The following is a 19,146-nucleotide window of genomic DNA, read 5'->3' as shown; positions in this document are numbered from 1 at the left end:
GCCTATTTTTAGCTCAATCCTTAATTACAGAACTTTAAACTGAACTAGAACAGTCAAGTAATTAAAGGTGGATGCTTGTCTTGGGTAATTTTTTCCCCTAGGAAAAAGCAGGGCTCTACATTTTCTTTCAAATGACTCAAGAAAGAGGAAGAGAACAGCACAATTGAAAACAAGGCAATTAAAAAAGCCAAATTCTGTTCTCCACCCCTCACTGGTGTAAACAGCAGTGCACAGACACGAGTGGGGAGGGCAGGATTTGGCTCATTACACCTTATTTGTTCACAAATTATTTTGGGTTAAATATCAGTACCTCCTCGAATTCCTTTGAATGGGTAGAAAAATGCCACGAGCAGGTTCATGAGCACRGCCAGGTTAAAGGAAATGCTGCTCCAGAAGGACATGTTCCGAGCACACCAGTACAGGAAAGGCTGAGCTGCAAAACAGAAAAAAAAAAATTCATTTTTATTATGCCCTCCATTAAAAAAAGGTCTCTGTAAAAAACTATCACCACCAAAACAAGTTTATTTTCAGGGTGCCTAAAAGCACAGCATCAAAAGTCATAAYATTCATGGCTAATGCTGGAGTTTATTTAATTATCCTTCATCCTGGGGTCACTGCAAGTTTCCTACATGGTGCTTTAAGGCAAAGGATCCCTGGTTAAAACATGGTTTAGCAGCAGCAAGAGAACAAATTGAGAAATGCAGAGATCAGGCCTCCCCCAACAGTGATATACTTTGTACTCAGAGTCACTCCAAGAACAGTTTGGAGGAGGAAAAAGATCCAAGCCCATCCCTCAGTGCTCTGCTGCTGCCAGCAGCTCACCTGCAGCAGGCACTGCCACTGCAAACTCATTTTCTGCTGGGAAGAGCCCCAAACAGCCCCAAAATAACCAGGGGTTATTCCCTCTGCCTTCCCTCTGCCCTGGGGTGAAGGATTCAGCACATCTGAGCATGGAGCTCAATGCACAAACTGCACATTTAAATTCTTCATGTCACACAGAAATCCTTCTCAAAAAGACTCCTAATTTCAGTAATCCCTGCAGCCAGAAGCGAGGGGCAGAAGGCAGGAAGATCCCTTTGCTGAGGTGGTTGTGAACCCTAAGTTGACAAGGAAGCCAAAAGCTGCAGTAATTCCCTCAGCACCCAGGCAAAACCCCAAATTCAGCTCCTGCAGGCTTGGACACAGCAAACTGTGTCCTTCTGAAATCCAGAGTAGGGAAAAAAATCCATTAAAATGCTCTTAACGAAGGGAAATAACAGGTTTGTCCTGGTGGAAGAAGGCAGYGTGTTTGGATATCAGAGAACAAACAAAAAGCTCTCAGTAAAATTTAGAAACAAGCTGTAAATGCAGACTTTGGGGCTGAAGAGTCATTTGTTGGATGCAGTTGCGAGCCTTGCAGCAGCCACCACCTCTCCCCAGCAAATCYCCTCCTCTAACACCCCCAGCAAAAAATGGGGTAAACAATTCCACAAGGTCTCAATGTCCCCAGTTTCCTTTTAACTGGAAGAATTTGTGAGCAGGTTSAATGGATTTATATTTATTGTTATATCAGGGTGATCATAAAGGTCCAGGTTTAACTTTAGACCTCCCTTTGGGGATGGACACTGACTCTCTGGCTGGGTGTGCCTCTGCCTGGCTKTGGCAGCTCATTTCCATCCTTAATTAATAATTAAGAGACTCCTGCTGCTCAGAGCACGGGCCAGCACCATGAATTGGAGGGAGAAGCACATGGGTCTTTATWTAAAAAGTCTTTTTCAGGGTTGAAGTGGTATCACATGAGCACACACAGCACTGCCAGAGCTCACAGCTCCAAACTGCTGAAGATGTGAGAAGCAATTCTACAAATGTAAAAAATCTCTCAGAGACCAGACAAAACCTGAGTATTAAGGACAGAATAAATTATCCCAGTTTCTTATAGAAAAAAATAAACATTCTCCACTTCTGCAGGTGGGTCTTGGCTGATTTGTGGTSTGCTGTTAATGATGAATGCCTTCACAGCGTGCTTGGAGACAGCCTCAAAGACAAAGTGACTCCAACAACCAAATCTAACAAAATAAATGGATGCTGTTGAAGTTGCAATTTGTTTACGATGTCACAGTCCCAGATTCCTTGCAGAGCTCTCAGGTTTTTGGAAGSAGTCCCACATCTGCTCCAGGAGGGGTTCCAGACCAGCCCTACCCTTGCACTAAAAGTGCAAAACAGTGGGATCAGAKGCAGGGCTGGCTGGAGCAGGAAGGACCAGCTTTATCTCACATTTACAGGGTCACTGGTGAGCATCTCACCACTGCCCACTGGGCCTCAGCTGCAGTGCTTGGCCTTCAGCCAAACAAGAACAAAAACATGAASCAAATGAGCTAGAAGGTTTACTGGGGGACGTGCTGGCACTGAGTGAATTAAAATATCATTTTAAGGGATTTCCCAGCTGCCAGTGGGAAGCTCAGAGGGAAAATCAGTGCTTGGAAATACCTGCTTTCAGATATTTTAGCATCACAGGGATGGAAGGGACTTACCAACCCATCAGCCAGTCTACCTGCCCAAAGAAGGATGAATTCTTGGATGAACTTGATAATGACTGAGAAATGYATCTTTAACTTGTTCCCAAACAATTCTATTGCTGGAGATGCCTTAAGACCTGAGACCTTTAAGACCAGGTCCAACCTTGCTGCACATCCAGCACAGGGAAGGAGCACARGGCACTGCTCCCTTCAGCTGTGTCCTCTCCCCTTCTCATCTCAGCTGCTCCTCCACACATTCATTGTTCCTGCTGGATCTCAGAAAGGAYGAATTGTGCTCCCTGCTCCTCCTCTGCCCTGGATCCCCTCTAGAGGATCCCCTGGATGCAGCACCCAGTGTGCCTTCACCCCAGCACCCACCATGGTGCACACAGTGATGGAGGCTGATGCCACCCTGCCTGATGCCAACCTGGGGACCACCTGATGCCACCCTGGGGACCACCTGATGCCAACCTGATGCCACCCTGGGGACCACCTGATGCCAACCTGGGGACCACCTGATGCCACCCTGATGCCACCCTGCTGCCCAGCCAACCTTCCAAACCCCAACATCCCCACCCAGCATTGCACCGGTGCCACATAAAGCAATGCCCGCCCACCTCGCAGCTTCTTCTGCCAGTTCATCTCGTTGAARAGATCCTCTGACTTGAGGAAGAAGTCGTTGATCTTGCTGCCCTGCTCGTCCCTCTCGGTGGTGTAGTAGATGCGCAGCTTGGACTCYTTGGTGAGGAACTCGCAGATGCTGGGCACGGGGAACACGATCTGCTCCATGGTGCGGTCCGACCTGACAATCTGCACAGCAGCCTCGTCAGTGCTCCCTGATTTATCACTGCTGGCCTTTCTGCCTGCTCTGCTCCCCCTTTCAAACCAGCCACGTGCAGAGATGTTTTCAAAGAACAGCAGCTCGGCACAGATTGCATTCAATTTGCCTTTCTGCATTTAGCTGCAAAACTGCGAATTTTTGTGCTGGGGTCTTATCCTGAGCTGGRATTTCCAAGGGGCCCAGTGAATCCYACCCCAAAGCTGGGATGGATTTCAGAGCAATGTGGTGGCCCAATTCAAGAACATTGGCAAATTTGAGCCATGGGCAAGTAAAAGGAGTAAGTTGTATCTGTATTGCTTATGACACAGTTTTGTGAAGTCACAGAACCATGGACTGATTTGGGTTGGAAGGGACCTTAAAGATCATCCCATGGGTAGGGACACCTTCCACCATCCCAGGCTGCTCCCAGCCCCATCCAGCCTGGCCTTGRACACTTCCAGGGCTCCAGGGGCAGCCACAGCTACTMTGGRAAATCTCAGTATTTGTGAACATTTTACTTTCATAAAGCTCTTAGATGGCACATGAGGCCAAACTGTCACTTGAATCCGGAAAGAGTGGCAAAAGCTCTCACAAACTTTCTGGATTCAGCAATAGCAGCGGCCAAAATGGAACAGAAGCGAAGSCACACTTCCTCCTGCCAAGAGAGCTCTGCTCAGCTCCATCCCCGAGCCCACACATGACAGCTCAGGAATAGCTCCCCCCGCCACTGCCAGAGAATTAAATAAATAACTCTGCCTGTGTGCTCTGTATCAGAGACAACAGTCCACAGGCAGGCAGGCAGAGCCATGGCACCTCCAGGAATGTTGTCCCCAGGGCTGAACTGCCTCCTTTTCTCCCTGCAGGCTCAAACCCTGGGGTTACCTCGATCTGGGCCGTGTGTTTGGCGTAGAACTCCAGCGCCTCGTCCCCCTCGATCTGACCCCCCGGCTTCAGCATGTTCTGCAGCTCTTTGTTGTGACGAGCCAACTAAAATAAAGGAATGCACAGGGAGTGGGAGACACCAGATGTCTCTCTGCGATATTAAATTTCTGATTTTTGGCATAAAAAAAGAAATAGTACGCAGTCAGCTGCTAGGAAAGGGCAAAGTTGACAGAAGGCTTGTTCTGTTCCAACCAGACACCCTGCAGCTCTATTTTGGGAGCAAGTCAGAATGATTCAAATATGTATTTCTTTAATGCCAGTGTTGTACTCCTCTTTTCCCCATCCTCTCCCACCCTCTGCCTGGCTTGGCAATGCTGTTGAGCATTCACATTCAGCCTGTCCTTCTACAGCCACCCTAACCCAAAGGTGTGCTCACCACCCAAGGATCCAGGCAGGGACAAAGAGGAAATCTGAATCAACTGAGCAGCAGTTCCAAAAGTGCTGCTGGATGCTCCAAATTCATCCTGCAGCACAGGGATGGTGTGTCTGCTCGGATGCTGAAGGAACAAGGAGTCCCTAATGCAGTCAGAGATGCAGCAGCAATAGATTAAGTAGATTGAGATGTATTTTTCTCCCTTTTGGTTTTATTACCTTTCAAACACACATTGTGTCAATACAATGGCTCTGCTTGGCTCCAGCAGAGAGAGAATGTGGCCAGGACCGAGATTTCTGATTACACTCTAATTGATCTGTGAGCAGAATTTCTTTGGGAGTATAAAGTAACCTTTGATACAGCTGAAAAATAATACACTGCTGCTCAGTGCTGCCAAGAATCGAGCCATGTGTCCTCAGGAACTCGGGCCACAGCCTGCCTGCTTCCCACCATAAAAGAAAATTCCCCAAATTTTCTTGTATTACACAGTTGTTGTTTCTGATTAAGWCTGGGATTTGCTCTGATAACAAGAGAACGTGCAGTGAGTTTCTCTCAGAGWTGAGCCACTAAAGCAGCTCCAGGGAAAAGCAGGCTCTGGCTTTTCCCAATCTGTGACTCGTGGAGGAACTCTACCTGATGAGCCAAGATGTAAATGTTGTGTCCCACGTTCCTCGGAGATGCTGCCACATCTTCCCCGTTCTCCCCATCCTCAAACTCCACCTCTCCCTGCAGATAAGCCTTCTTGATGACTTCCACCTGCAGAAGGRGCAGAGGAAGGAGAGGAGGCTCAGCAAAAGCTGGGAGCTGCTGAGGGCAGCACAGCCTCGATGCTCCTGTGGATGGGAAGGGGAGTGTGCAGGGACATTCACAGCGAGGGCAGAGGGTTCCTCAACATCCAGGAGCAGCAGGAGGGCTGAACTCTGCTTCAGCCAGCTCACTGACACAAGGAGCTGAACCTCCTGTTCCCTCAAGGTAACATATTCCAGGTCCTGCTCTCTGCACCTGCATCACATTCCAACCCCAGCCCCGAGCACTGGGACAAGTCAAGGGGCTTCCGCTGCACTTTGGATCCCCTGTTTGTGTTTGCAGCAGTTCACACATTAACCAGCCCCCAAACCCTGCTGTGGGTTACTGGACAGCTCTTAGGGCACCAGGGATTTTCATTTCTCTCTTTTCCCGTGCAAATGAACGGAGTCAGGAGCTCRGGAGTGACCCTGGCACTCACCAGCTCCTTGGGCCTCATGTTGTAGAGGATCCTCTCGGCGTTCTCGCTGTCGTGCCTGCTCTCCATGATGGCCAAGAGCAGCTTGGAAGCGTTGTTCTGAGGGGAGGGAACAGCAGTGGAGTCACTGCCCAGCCATGGCCCTGCTCTGGTGCCAGGAGGTGCCAYGGGAGCAGCCCCATGGGCAGAGTGTGCCAGCCCCAGCCTCACCCCACCACCCCTCTCTCTCCTCTCATCACTGMCCTACACACCTGCACAGCATTTTTCACTGCTTTATTCCCCAAATCTTATCACTGAGAGGCATCTCATTAACCCCAGCCAAGGTTTAGATCTCTAAAAACGCTGCTGTTTCACGCTCGCCTCGTTTCGTTTCGTTTTAAAGATTCTGCAGCATCACCAGAAGCTCTGAGCTCCCAGTGGTGCAGCTCAGCTCTGCTGAAGATGCTGCTGATTAAATCAAGGGACAGCMCAGACGTGCTTTGCTGCCTTYAGCTGAACTCACTCTRCAGTCTGCTCACGCCAAGGAACACAGGGAGGAAATGGGAAACTACCACAAGGCACCAGACTACTTTAATACGAACAATTAAGATTAAAATCCATCATGCCTGACAATAAAACCCAATAAAAGTATTTAATTTTGAAGTATAATGCTAATCGAGTCTAAAAGCATTTTTTATTTACAATAATAAAAAACCCACATTAGCCATAATAATGGTGTGAGTCGGCAACAGAAAGCAAGGAGACTCTGCAGTGTCAGGCAGGGCAATAAGTCAGGAAGGAAATATTTCTCAAGCACAGGCTGAAGCAAGAGTGCTCTGGGACTGCTGCTGCTAGAGGGGAACCTGCTCCTGTGTTTTGAAACCAGCACYAGGTCTAATTATTTCAGCATTAATACCAAAGCCCTGAAGAACTGGTGATGATTTAACATCAACCGATGAAACAACACCAATAAAGTATTAGGAAAGCAGTTGCAACATGAGAGATTTCACTTCCACTGCACACGTGAAAGCACAGCAACAACAGAAAAGTTTTCATCAGCTTTAAATTTTTTACAGGAAATTACTCCAGAATTCCTCAGCATATCCTGACCGYCTGCATCCCCAGCTGAGAACTGGTGGCTCCACATCATCATTTAAAAGATGAAGTACCTGTGACAAACAACCTTTGGGCACTGCCTCCAGCTCCCTGATGTATATAATTTTTTGGCACTTAYGAATATTGGGATGTAATAAACACCCACATAATTCCAGCAATAAAACCAGGTTTCATCTGACTGTAAACGTGCCTTGCACAGAACATTCACTTGCCTTCAGCTCCAGCACGAGGTCCATCCTCTTCTTTCCCAGAGGGTTGATGTCATTGAGAATTAACGCYGTGATGATGTCAATGCCGTTGGACTCGTGAGTAGCAATGCAGTTCTGTCCAAAGAAAAGTCATCAGGCTTCACTAATTGCCTGCACTGCAAACACTGACCCTGCCAGAGCAGCAGAGTCCCCTCTGTCATCACCTCGAGGGCTGCCTGAGATGGATAACTGCACACACAGAGCTCCAGGCAGCGCAACAACAAAAGAGAAAAGCATTTTGTTCCAAGCTTTTCCTCTCCTCAGCCATGGTCCTGCTGGAGCCCCCGGCCTCAGGAAGCACAAAGAACCACAGCTGATAAATGAAGCATTTCCATGCCAAGGTGTCCAGGCTGGAGGAACAGTGTTTTACTGAGATTAGGGAGAGTTTTCTTTGTTATAAATGTGCCAATCAACACCTCCTTCAGTCCTGTCTGCACCAAGAATGGGAATTTCCATAACCTTCTGCCTACCCTTCAGCCCTGCTTCTGGAATGGTCTGGAACTAAATGTAGAATTGCTGGCTTCAAAACCCAGACAGAGCCCTGCTCTGTCGCTGAACTCCACACCTAAAACACCTAAAGGGTTTTATTCCACCTGATCCAGAGAGCAGAGGGACACTGGCAGCTCTCCCTGGCATGCACAGCCTCACAGGTTCTCTTGCACAGACAAAAATGACAGAAAAGTCACATTCCAGTCTTTAATGACAGCGAAACAACTTCAATCTGAGCAAAACAGGAATACTGCTACTGCTTTGAGTGGCTCAACTCCACTAAGAYAAGTTGATTATTGGGAGTTTATAAAGGAAAAAATCCTCAAAATCATAGGGCAGGTAAAGTGGGCAGTGTTACAGGACAACAGCAGTGYAGCAGAGCTGGGGCTGGCGAGGCAGGGGATGCATTTCCCAGCTCTGGGCTCATTACCTGGTTCTCGTGGCAGGGCCCCTGACAGTACTCAGTCAGACTTTCCAGSGTCTGGTTGATCAGGGCCACGTTTTTCTCGTTTATGTACAGCCCCAGCAGCCCAAGGCCCCCGGTTGTGCTCCCACAGATGCAGTCCAGGAACTGCAGCGTCTCACACACCAGGTTGTAGTTTGTCTTGTTGTTCTGGCAGCGTAGGAAATTCTGTGAGGAGAGCATCAAAGCCATGAGGGAAGGGAAAAAAAAACCATACAAACTGCTTTTGGTTGTCAGTATTTATGAATTTCACCCATCCCCAGCTGCACTGCACAGTTTCACTGCTCTGGTTTCACTGCACAAGCAGTTTAAGCCTCTTCCCAGGGTTTATCTGCAACGTGCTGCTCTCCTGAGCAGCTTCACAGAAACAGAGAGATCCATCAGAGCCGGGCACCCAGCACAGAGCAGGCACTCTGGAAAGCTCCCTGGAGCCTGGGAGCCTCACTCCATCTGCTGCATTTCCCTGCCAGCCATCCCTGCAGGCTCCCAGACCCCCCAGACCAAGGGGGAAACAGAGATTCCCTGGCTGGGGCATCCCAGAGCTCCACCAGGAGACAGCTGGGGAAAAGGGCACACTTAGAAGGAAGGGGACACCTCAAAAAGGAAGGTGAACACCTGGAAGGAAGGTGCCTTGAAATGGAATTCTCTCCACTGCATTTCTTCCCACAGAATTATTGTAATTCCTCCTTGAAGCTGCTGATGAGGAGCATCTCCTCTAATGAAAAGTCAGATGTATCAGTGTGGATTTAACAGCTTTCTGCTCTCCTGTATTCCAAATGGAAAAACAGCACCAAACCCATCCAAAATTAAAGGACARTTAATGAAAACCAATTTCCCAGTGCCTCAGCTGCTGTTTGCCAGTGCATTCCCAGCAGTGCTGCAAAGACTGACAGCCACTACCTCTTTCTTTTCCTTAAAATTTCAGCAGGGAAACTCTTATCTAGCTGAATTCTGGCAGATAACAATYCCAGAGTGACAAACCCCTGAGAGGAACAGGAGCCAGGGGACTGTGGAACCAGCAGGGTCTTTCCTGGCTGTCTGTGCCTCAGACTAATGTAAGGCAAACAGGGAGAGGAATTGCARATTCAATGGAAGGCAAAGCTAAAAAGGGAAAACGCTGTCTATGAATGCAGACTAAAGGTGACAGTGATTCAGCACATTTCAGCTGATTGCTCATTTAGTATCCTGACTTCTGATTAAGTTGTCAGAATGTAAAAAGGTTGATCCTACAGAAATCAGAGCTCGTGCCTTCTCTCCAGGAAAAAAAGCAAAACTAAAGGAGAATACCCGAAGTGAGGCAGTAAAATGCTCCCTGGCTGCAGCACAGAATTTATTCTGATTACAGCTGGGCTTGTACCTGAGCTGCCTGATGCACAGTCTGTAAGGAGAGAGGAGAAATGAGGCACAGGAGACACGAGGACATGGTGAGGCAAAAACAAGGAGAAGGAAAAAATTGTGGAAAACAAACCCCTAGTGCACTGTGAGAAACTGCCCCAGGGAGTGTCTGCTGCTGTCTCAGCCAGGACACAGCGAGCTCTTCATTCCCAGTGACCCTGAGCATCTCACAGCTCTGCAGCACTGAGTGTGCCATCCCTTCTCTCTGAGCCTCTGACAGACCCTGCAGCCAGAACGAGCAGCCACGGGCAGAWTCAGCTGGAACATGGCAAAAATATGAACCCACCCATTTGTCCCAGCCCTTTATTGATTTGGAGAATACTGCAGCCCCTCCAGCCCCATGGGACAGCATCCACATGGAGCAGAGGGGCTGTGGCTGGGATGGGAAACACTGATGAGAGGGCACAGAGCTGCAGCTGCCTCAGCATCCTAGAGCCTTCCTCCTCCTCCTCCTCCTGAGTGCAGAGTGACTGCAGCTCCCCGTGTGTGCACAGCATCTCCCTGTGTGTGCACAGCATCTCCCCGTGTGTGCACAGCATCTCCCTGTGTGTGCACAGCATCTCCCCGTGTGTGCCCAGCATCTCCCTGTGTGTGCCCAGCAGCCTGGCAAGGCTTGGGGTGCCCAGCCCACACCTGCACCGGGCAGGTGACCCCAGGTGACTCTTAACCCAACACAATGTGCAATTCTGGGACACACACACAGCTTCCAGGACAGCCCCTCCTTGCTCCTCCAGGCAGTGAGTCCCCTGGCACCACTGTAGGGAGCTCAGCTAAATGCAGACAGGATTTTGGAGGATCAGACACTCCTCCCTCCCCTTCAGGGTGAGAGAGGCACAAACCTCCAGGCAGGCAGGCAGGCAGCAAGAGGATTACACTGGAAAAATTGTTCCACTTCTTTTAATTTTTTGTAAAAAAAGCCAGAAATCCGTTTTTCTCCCCAAGCTGCCTGCAGCTACCTGCTGTTTGGGAAATGCAGTTGTTGAGGATGGGGAAGGGCTCTGGTGCTCTGGCTGGGGTYCAGCTCTGTCCTATAGCTGCGGGTGCCTGGCCAAAGGCAGCAGCAGCTCCTGCGTGTGCGGTTTGGATTTGTGCCACGGGAATCGTGCTCGGCTCCAGCAGCACAAAACCCTCCGACAGAACACGCTTCAAAGAGCTCTCCTTCTTCCAAAATACAGAGGGGCTGCTGGATGTCACCTGGGCGCTCAGGGGTGCAGCCACAGCCAGGATAAAGCAGGGGATTCTCCAYTGCTGCTGCTGCCGGGGCATTCCCGAGCACAGGAAGCGATTTGGCAGCGAACAATGCTCAATCACTGCAATTACTGCTCCTGATGAGGGCATTTAGCACATTGTGCAGCGCCTCACCAGCTCCTCCATCCCACCCCGAACAGAAACCATCGGAATATCAGCCCCTTTGTAAAGGGGAACCTGCTCTGGGCTTCCTGCAATTCTACAAATACATCCCAGGGCAGCAAGGGAACTCCAGGCACACGGAGAGATCCGTGAAAATCCAGGAAAACCTGCTCACTGAAAGATAAACTTGAGGGCTGCTGCAACCAAATTCCCAATGTCCTTTTCATTTTCCTACCTGGTTTTAATTTCTTTCCCTCCCCTCTCAAAAGCAAATCAGCACCTTCAGAGCACGACAGTTGCTTGCTTTAAACATAAACCGTGTGCGTTTTTTTAACCTTTAAAAGCCACAAGAAGCGTTGATGATGTACCTTTCAAAGCCCAGTGGATAACTGGACTTCCTCCCATCAGTCCAGCACGRTACCAGTACTTTTTTTTTTTTTTTTTAATTAACTTCAAGACCAAAGAGAATAATTGATGACATAATCCCTTTAAAAAAGCAGGGGATTAGGGATGCAACGAGCACACAGGCGGTACCTGCAGGTCACGGTTGTGGTTCTCGCACAGCAGCTGCAGGAAGCGCAGGATGGGCTGCATGATGGAGATGACAGCGCTCATCTCCAGCTCATCTTTGCTCTTATCAGCCGCAGTCTGGGCCCCCTCGGCGGCTGTGTAGTGCTCCTCGGGGTCGGCCTCTCGTCGGTAGGTGTTGTACGCTTTACGCGTGGCCGCCGATGCCTCCAGCAGCTGATCCCGCACCTCCTCGGTGATCTGGGTCATGGGCTCCCTCCCTGCAACACACGGGACACATCTCCTTCCCTGAAACGGGCCAGAAACGCTGTCCACACCGTTCCACTCTGTTCCACAGCAGCTCTGTGGTCAGTACGGTTAGTGCAGCGAGGGTTCGGGTCACACTCTGCACCCTGAACACCAACCACGGCATGGGTACAAATTCACGGTGAAAAGAATCTGTCTTTACAAACAGACTGATTCTAGGGGTAAGATAAGGCTGATACTGGGAGAGAGAAGGAAACAATGGGAAGGATTTCCATGGGAATTACGCTGATTGACTTATCCCAGGCTGTGTTCATGGACTACAAGAGCACAGACACAGAGATGGATATTGAAAGGGGGCAATGGATGAGAGAAGGGGGGGTTCATCGGGCSTTTGGGGAGCCTGAACCTCTCAATATCTCAGCAATGGGTAAAGAGAGAGGGAACTGCGCCCGGGAAATTGGGATAAAAGAGGGAACTGCGTCCTCCATGAATTGGAGAGACCCCATGGGAAATGCCCATGACCTCTCCCTTTATTCATGAATAAAGTTGCGGGACTCCTCTGTCTCYTTTTTGGACAGAAACCTCTGGTGTTTGTGGATTAATTTTCCTAAMAACGGGTACAAATTCAGGCATTAATCGGTGAGGGCACACACACCCAGCACCAGCAGCGGTTACGGTAAAAGGACCTGCTTCAAAAGGAAATTAGAATTTCTTCAGGTATCGTTAGAGAAGGCACTGAGCACAACCCTATGGATCAGATTTAGCTTGTCACGGGACAAGGCAGCAGAGGMTCAGCTCAAACTTTTCCTCATTTCAACAGCACAACCTCACAAATGATGAAGAGGGGATGGAGCTCTTGAAATCCTGAGCCAGGGCACCACTGATCTCTGAACTTTGCTCTGTGGGATCAGAGATCAGAGCATTATTGCATCAATTGAAAYGAGTTCAAAACACGCTGCACTGCCCTGTCACTTCAGAAAGGGAACGACTGGGAATTACCTCTTTTCCTGTTGGGGACATCTCTGTCTGAGTCYTCATCTTTCTTTTTGTTCCCCAAGTCACTGGTGTTGACTGTGACAGTCGCCTTGATTTCTTGCTGYGCCACTTTCATGCGATCATAAAACACCTTAAAGAACTTCTCGGATTTCTTATCTTCCGTCAGTCGGCAGAAAAAGGAATGCTGCAAGAAACAAGGAACAGCATTTGCAGCTGCACACACAGCTCTGAACCCGGACTGTTCCAGGGTTCTGCACTGTGGTGTCCTGCAGGACTGTGAGGTTCATTAATTGTCACTAAACTGAAACTCAGAGCAATGGAAACTTGCAGTTCATTGTAAGGCAGCCCCAGTGGCTCAGCTTTGTTAAGTCCYTTATTAGCAACTTCAAATAGGCATTTAAAGAGAAGTGAGGGCAATAAATCACATCAGCCTGATAGGTTTGGGCAGCACACCCCACTCTCAACAAGGGAAATAAGCTAACTACCAGGCATTAAGGTAAGGAGAAGGGAATTCCCTATAATGTGATTCTCAGCTCAGAAACAAAAGGGTAYGAGGGAAATACAGAGGAAAAAGAACTGTCCTGCCTTCCCACCCTCAAATCCCAGGGACTGTGACTCATAACACGCAATAGCCAATGTTAATCACAGCCCAAAAATGTACAAACAGGACAATTCCTGAGGGACACTCGGGCTGAGTCTCCCCTGCCCTGCCTGCAGCAGCCTCCTAAAAACTCCTTTTTAGTTCCCGCTCCAATATATCTTTAAGTGACAGAAAAAACTCCGACTACTTTTAAGGAGGTTTATTACTCTTTTTCTGCACATATGTGCACGGAGACAGAAAGCTCTCCCTAAAATCGAGGAGAATACAAATCATGTGCAGGTCAAGAAGGAGCCAACACAGTGAGTGATCAGACAACTCTTGATGAAACCAATATGCTGTTACATAAATCAGGACCAGAGCTTAAACACGACTGAAGGATGAACTTGTAAGTGGGTCACCTTATGCAGAGCATTATGAAATTAGTTAGCATTCTGCAGCGGCTCGCCATCCAACAGCTTTACATGATGAATAGGAATGAAGCTTGATTTATTGAAAAAACAAATTAGAATGGGAATAGCAATATATCGTGCCCGCTCTGCTGTGGAGCACACGGGGCCGTGGCTGCTGCTGCCTTTGATCAGTCCCCAGCAGCTGCACAGAGAACACACCGAGTGACTTTGAACACTCCGAGCCGTGGCTTTGATTACAGGCAGAGCAGGAGCGGGGATATTTAAAGAACGTGGTCAATATTCACCAGACGTCCCTCCCACCACTGCAGCACCTCCCACCCGCCCTGAGCACTCAGGTAAACTCTGAAAATTCTGTTTATTTCTAGTGATTAATGGGAAGGAGGGAAAGGAGAAGAATCTGGGACAGAAATCCCAAATCCCAGTCACACCAGTACCCCCTCCTGCCACCCATCCAAAGTCCAGCAAAGCAGAGCTGCCAGAGCCCTGCTGCACCTGCCTTCTGCCCAAACAATGTGATGATCTGGGGCCCAATTCATTTATTAGTATTGCTACAATAAAAATAAAATATYTAACCCAAGACTTGGTATCAAGAATTTGAATGTTTTCTCATAACRTCTTCCCATGGCTTTAAACCGAAAGAGGGCTGACTTAGATTGGATAAATTTGAGAAATTCTTCCCTGTGAGGGGGGTGAGGGTGACCAACAACCAAACCCCTCAATAACTGTGGGGTTGAGGCAGCCAAGATTAAATAAATCTGTTAYTTGGTGGCCACAAGGACGGGCAGAGGAGGAATTTGTTTCTAAAGAGCATCTTGGAAATTTCACTCAACCAAGATTACAAATAACAACAATAACAATTCACAGACAGACCAGCAGAAACCACGGGCTYTAGAGAGGCCAAGCATTTTCTGAAAATTCCCAGGATTTGGTCATCAAATGGCTGTCCTGGCTGTCCCACCTCCAGAGCCCACACGGGAGGAGTTTTCCTGGGATGAAGGAAAAGCCTCTTTTAATGAACCACCCTGAAGAAATACCTTTTATGAGAGTAATTACTACTTGCTGACAGACTTGATTTTTGTCTTCTTTTCAAGCTTCTTAACTGACTTTCCACCGCGCTTCAGAGAAAAACCCAAATGAAAGGAGCATTTCCAGTAAAGCTTTTTGTGCATGCTGTGCACACACTGAAGGGGTGTCACCAAATGATTGTTTCAGTTTAGGTCAGGATGCCTAACACCTTCACACATATGAATCAACCACATGCCAGCTCCCAAAGATACTGTATTTTAAGAGGTGTGATCTCACAAGTTGCGCTCGAGCAGGTAACGGGTGGTGATAATTATGACAGAAATCCTAAAATTTTATTTACAGACACAGCCTCCGAGCAGAAAGTGGAGAAATCTCCCTTTTTTAAAACGGAAATGGAGTGGCCATTTTAGAGCACCGTCTGCTGGGGTCCTGGCTTGTGTACAGACACCACGGAACCACGGGCTGCTGAAAGAGCAAGTGTGGAGGAACAGCCAACCTCCACACTGCTGTGGGAYTGTGAGGAACAGAGCTCCACACACAGCCCTGACACCAGCCAGCCCTCAGGATCCAGGCAGCACCACGCTGAGGTTTGGGAGCTCCTAAAATCCTCCTGCAGGGCAGGGAACTGAGCTCCACAGMAAACCAGTATGGGATGAGCCTGCCTGTCCCAGTATGGAAAAGCTGCCCGAGAGGCACTGGAGACACAGCTCCAGATGGTACTGGAGAAACGGGCAGGGAAGGGCAGAGAGGGACAAGGGATGGAGGGACAGACAAGGGGAATGGGCTCCATATCCCACTGAATGCGATATTGGGATGAAATCCTTCCCTGGMWGGGTGGGGAGGCCCTGGCACAGAAAGGTTTCCCAGAGCAGCTCCATCCCTGGCAGTGCCCAAGGCCAGGCTGGACAGGGCTTGGAGCAGCCTGGGACAGTGGAAGGTGTCCCTGCCATGGCWGGGGRKTGGAAGGAGATGATATTTAAGGTCCCTTTGAACCCAAACCATTCTGGCACCTTACCGAGTGCTGAACYCGTGCAATATGAAACTGTTTGATTTCAGCCTTGAGTTCCTAAAGTCTGCTGAGTCCTTGGTCCTGGACAGGAGCCACAGCAGCCCTGAGGTTTACCCCATGAACTCAGCTCAGCAGAGAGCTGTGCAAGGGCCCAGAGCTCAGGAATGCCCAGCAGAACTCAGCGCCCACACCAGTGAAGGAACCACGGTACTGAGGTGACAATGCCATGGATAATGGGATGGGAATTAATGACACCAAAACCACCCCATGAGACATGGCCCATTGTCTGCCAGGACACAGCCACAGAGCTCTCCACCATTGCAAGGAGGGAGGAACCACCACACATTTGTTGTTTGGAGGGGATGGAGGGAGAGCCTGGCACAGCAGCACAGCACTGCTGCTCCTGACCCCAAACCAAGCACCACAGAGCACATCAGTGAATAACACCAGCTACCAGCAAACCTGTGCAGAAACTTCTTCCTTCTCCTCTCCACCACCCAGGGAATCCAGGAAATCCCAGGGAATCACCTCTCCACTCTGCTCACAAGGAATCCCAGCCAGGACAGCACAACATCCCCCTACAGCTCTGTCCCTCCAGGGTGGGCAGCGAGCAAAGAGCATCACCCCTGTGACTTCATCTCCTTCTGACTTCATCTTCTGCTGCCAAAATGTGGCACAAGAACTGCTGCAAAGCAAGAGATGGATTTCTCTGGGAAAGAAATCAAAGGCCAAGTTTCAGCCCAGTGACAGCTACAGCCTGGCCCACCCTGGAGCAGCCCCCGAGCTCCCTCACCCTGTGCTTCATGAGGTTTTTTTTTTGAGAGAAGCATCTTGTCTTTGAGAAAGTGTCAGAGGTGATGAACTATGTCTGTCTATGTTCTATTCCAGTGGTTAACAACTTTTACAAATGTGGTTAAGCTCCTTTTCATGCCACTACCTTCCAGTCACTGATGTTTTGTGTTTCTTCTGMAGTTATTCCCAGGAACTTGGTCTCCTCTCCCCTTCTGAGTATTTACATACTCTGTGAAATGTTTACCTAACGTTTCATGCTAAGCTGAAAATACCATTTTTGCTTGCTGGCTTTTTATTCAGCATTAAGATAATTTTCTGTGGTGGGTATTTTTTGGCATGTTCTTAAATATTGCAAATCATTAACAGGCTGGATGGTAGAACCACATTAAAAAAAAATAAATCAGCAAAGAACAGGCACATTTGCTGGCATTAGCATTTAATTCTGAGACCTCTGACATACGCAATACACATAATTTCTAATGATGAGTGGAAGGGAAGCTCAGGAGAGTGGGATTATGGAGGCAGGATAACCACAGGGCAGGGACAAACGCTCCTGAACGTGTCACTCACACCAGCAGCTGGTGACAAATTGGATTTTAGCCAACAGAACTGACATCTGTCCTTTGGAGAGTGAAACCATAAAGCACAGCAGTGCAGTCCCTTTGTGGAAGGTGCACAGAGGATAGACCCAGGTAAATAATCCACTGTAAATATAACTAATCCACAATGAATTCAGTGATGAGAGAGCCTGTGCTGGTGTGGGATTGTTAAATGATTTGAGACCCTGCCAGCCTGGCCCGTGTGTGCTGTCCCATTATCAGGAACACCTTTCCCTGCCCYGTTACCTGATCTGCCCTGTTTTACCAGCCAAGAAAAGAACAGCAGTGGGATTGTTTGGCGTGCAACTCTTGACTCTGAGCTCCAGGCTGAGCTGTCTGATCCTGGGAGAAGCAGCCCCAAAGCACAGAGCCAGCCCTGGGCTGAGGAAAGCTCTGCTCAGCCGTGTCTGCTGGCCAGACCATCCCAGCACATCCCAAAGAATTCCCCAGCAAAACAAGCGTTGGATTACCAAGAAATCAGGGAAAGCAAAGCTCCAGCAAACACCTCCCCAGTTAAAGGAAACTGCTGTGGTCTCCTTCCCCATTTCTCTAATGCCAGTGAACAGAAAACACCCCGTGAACTAGGCGAGATTGCAGAGAGGAAAGTCCCTCCAGAAGGAGCAGAAAGCTCAGCGATCTGGCTCCAACTCAGGACATTTTATTCCAACACTGGAGAGAAATCATTGCAGGGACCTCAGCTCGCTCGGGTTATCCGGGCTGCCAGCACCAACTAATGCAAAACTTGTGTGCTCCTTCATCTCTGCAGGAAGAGTTTGCCACCCCCGGACGAGTTCTTAGAGCTGGACTACTTCAAACAAGCCACATTTTAAAGGGAACTGCACTAACACAAGCACTGAATTAAGCACAAATGCCAGCCCTCTACATTCTGCCTAAACATATTGCCAGGGCTTCCACTGCAGAAAATTCCAGCCTAACTCTGCTTTTGGTCCCTCCTCATTTATTTATTTATTTWAAATATCACTAATCCCTCTCTCTTGAAATCTCTCTTACGTCCTGGCTTGCTGGAGATCCATCACTTTGGGCATGAGTGATGGATATCATTAGTCTTGCATAGCTTAAGGAAATGGCAGCTGAAATATTTCACACTGAACATACTTCACAGTTTGAAATAAACCCATAAGGAAAATCTGCCAGAACACCTCAATTGCCTGTTTTTTCTGCAAACTGTAAAATAAACTTTGTCCTGAAAGCAGAAGGAGGACTTCCCAGCTCTGTTTTCCACAAATACGACAAACTCTCCCTGCCACAGGCATCCACTCTCCATCCTGCASAGCTCTGCTCTTTGCTGGAGGCTTTGTCCACCTTACAGGGGAATGATTTTTGGGGTGATGGATGCACAGAGCTGACCTGAGGAAATGTTTGTCTGTCCAAACCAGAGAGCAGCAGCASAACTACASCAGGAAGAGCCCTTGTACCCTACAYGWTCTCCTACTGCAACACCCAGAGGCTTGATGCAACTCACAGTCATTTCACAGAGGAGAAGAACAACCCTCACAGAGATCTTGTTCCCTCACACCTTCCAGAGCCAGCAAGAACCTTGGAAGCACGAGGTGATGCTGAGGGCACACTGGGGGAACCCCAAATGTAAAGATGACTGTGGGGTCTGGGCTCACAGATGGCCTTGGGGGTGTGGGACACTCGGGGTCTGYCCTGCTGTCAGCACGGGGCTGATCTGGGCTGCTCCTGCATCCCAGTGGGAACACAGAGTGCTGGAGAACTGGGCTCAGCCAGAGCAGGGGCACTCACCCAATTCCCAATGTCAGGAAAAAGGATCCCATTCCCATGGCAGGAACAGGGACCCCATTCCCCACAACAGAAACAGGGATCCCATTCCCCACAGCAGAAACAGGGATCCCATTCCCCACGGCAGAAACAGGGATCCCATTCCCCAAGAGTGTGCATCCCATTCCCCAAGAGTATGCATCCCATTCCCCATGGCAGGAACATTGACCCTATTCCCCATGGCAGGAACGTGGATCCCATTCCCATGGCAGGAACATTGACCCTATTCCCCACAGCAGGAACA

The 19,146-nt window shown here is 49.0% G+C and overlaps 1 protein-coding gene across 1 annotated transcript in view; it reads right to left on the bottom strand.

The window, feature by feature from the left end:
- Positions 1 to 19,146, bottom strand: part of ITPR1 (inositol 1,4,5-trisphosphate receptor type 1) — a gene marked incomplete at its 5' end in the record, with an annotated part of 113,929 nt that overhangs the window by 28,600 nt on the left and 66,183 nt on the right. The window contains 9 exons of the mRNA XM_057383646.1: positions 311 to 433; positions 3,113 to 3,305; positions 4,198 to 4,302; positions 5,264 to 5,386; positions 5,856 to 5,951; positions 7,160 to 7,270; positions 8,115 to 8,315; positions 11,427 to 11,680; positions 12,666 to 12,846. Coding sequence (XP_057239629.1) covers positions 311 to 433; positions 3,113 to 3,305; positions 4,198 to 4,302; positions 5,264 to 5,386; positions 5,856 to 5,951; positions 7,160 to 7,270; positions 8,115 to 8,315; positions 11,427 to 11,680; positions 12,666 to 12,846 — 1,387 coding nt within the window. The remainder of the gene's footprint in view (positions 1 to 310; positions 434 to 3,112; positions 3,306 to 4,197; positions 4,303 to 5,263; positions 5,387 to 5,855; positions 5,952 to 7,159; positions 7,271 to 8,114; positions 8,316 to 11,426; positions 11,681 to 12,665; positions 12,847 to 19,146) is intronic.

This window comes from Malurus melanocephalus, unplaced genomic scaffold, assembly GCF_030028575.1.
Source record: "Malurus melanocephalus ecotype Western Australia unplaced genomic scaffold, MMel_1.1 scaffold_648, whole genome shotgun sequence".
Classification (NCBI taxonomy): Eukaryota; Metazoa; Chordata; class Aves; order Passeriformes; family Maluridae; genus Malurus; species Malurus melanocephalus.
This window is presented reverse-complemented; position numbering and strand designations above follow the sequence as displayed.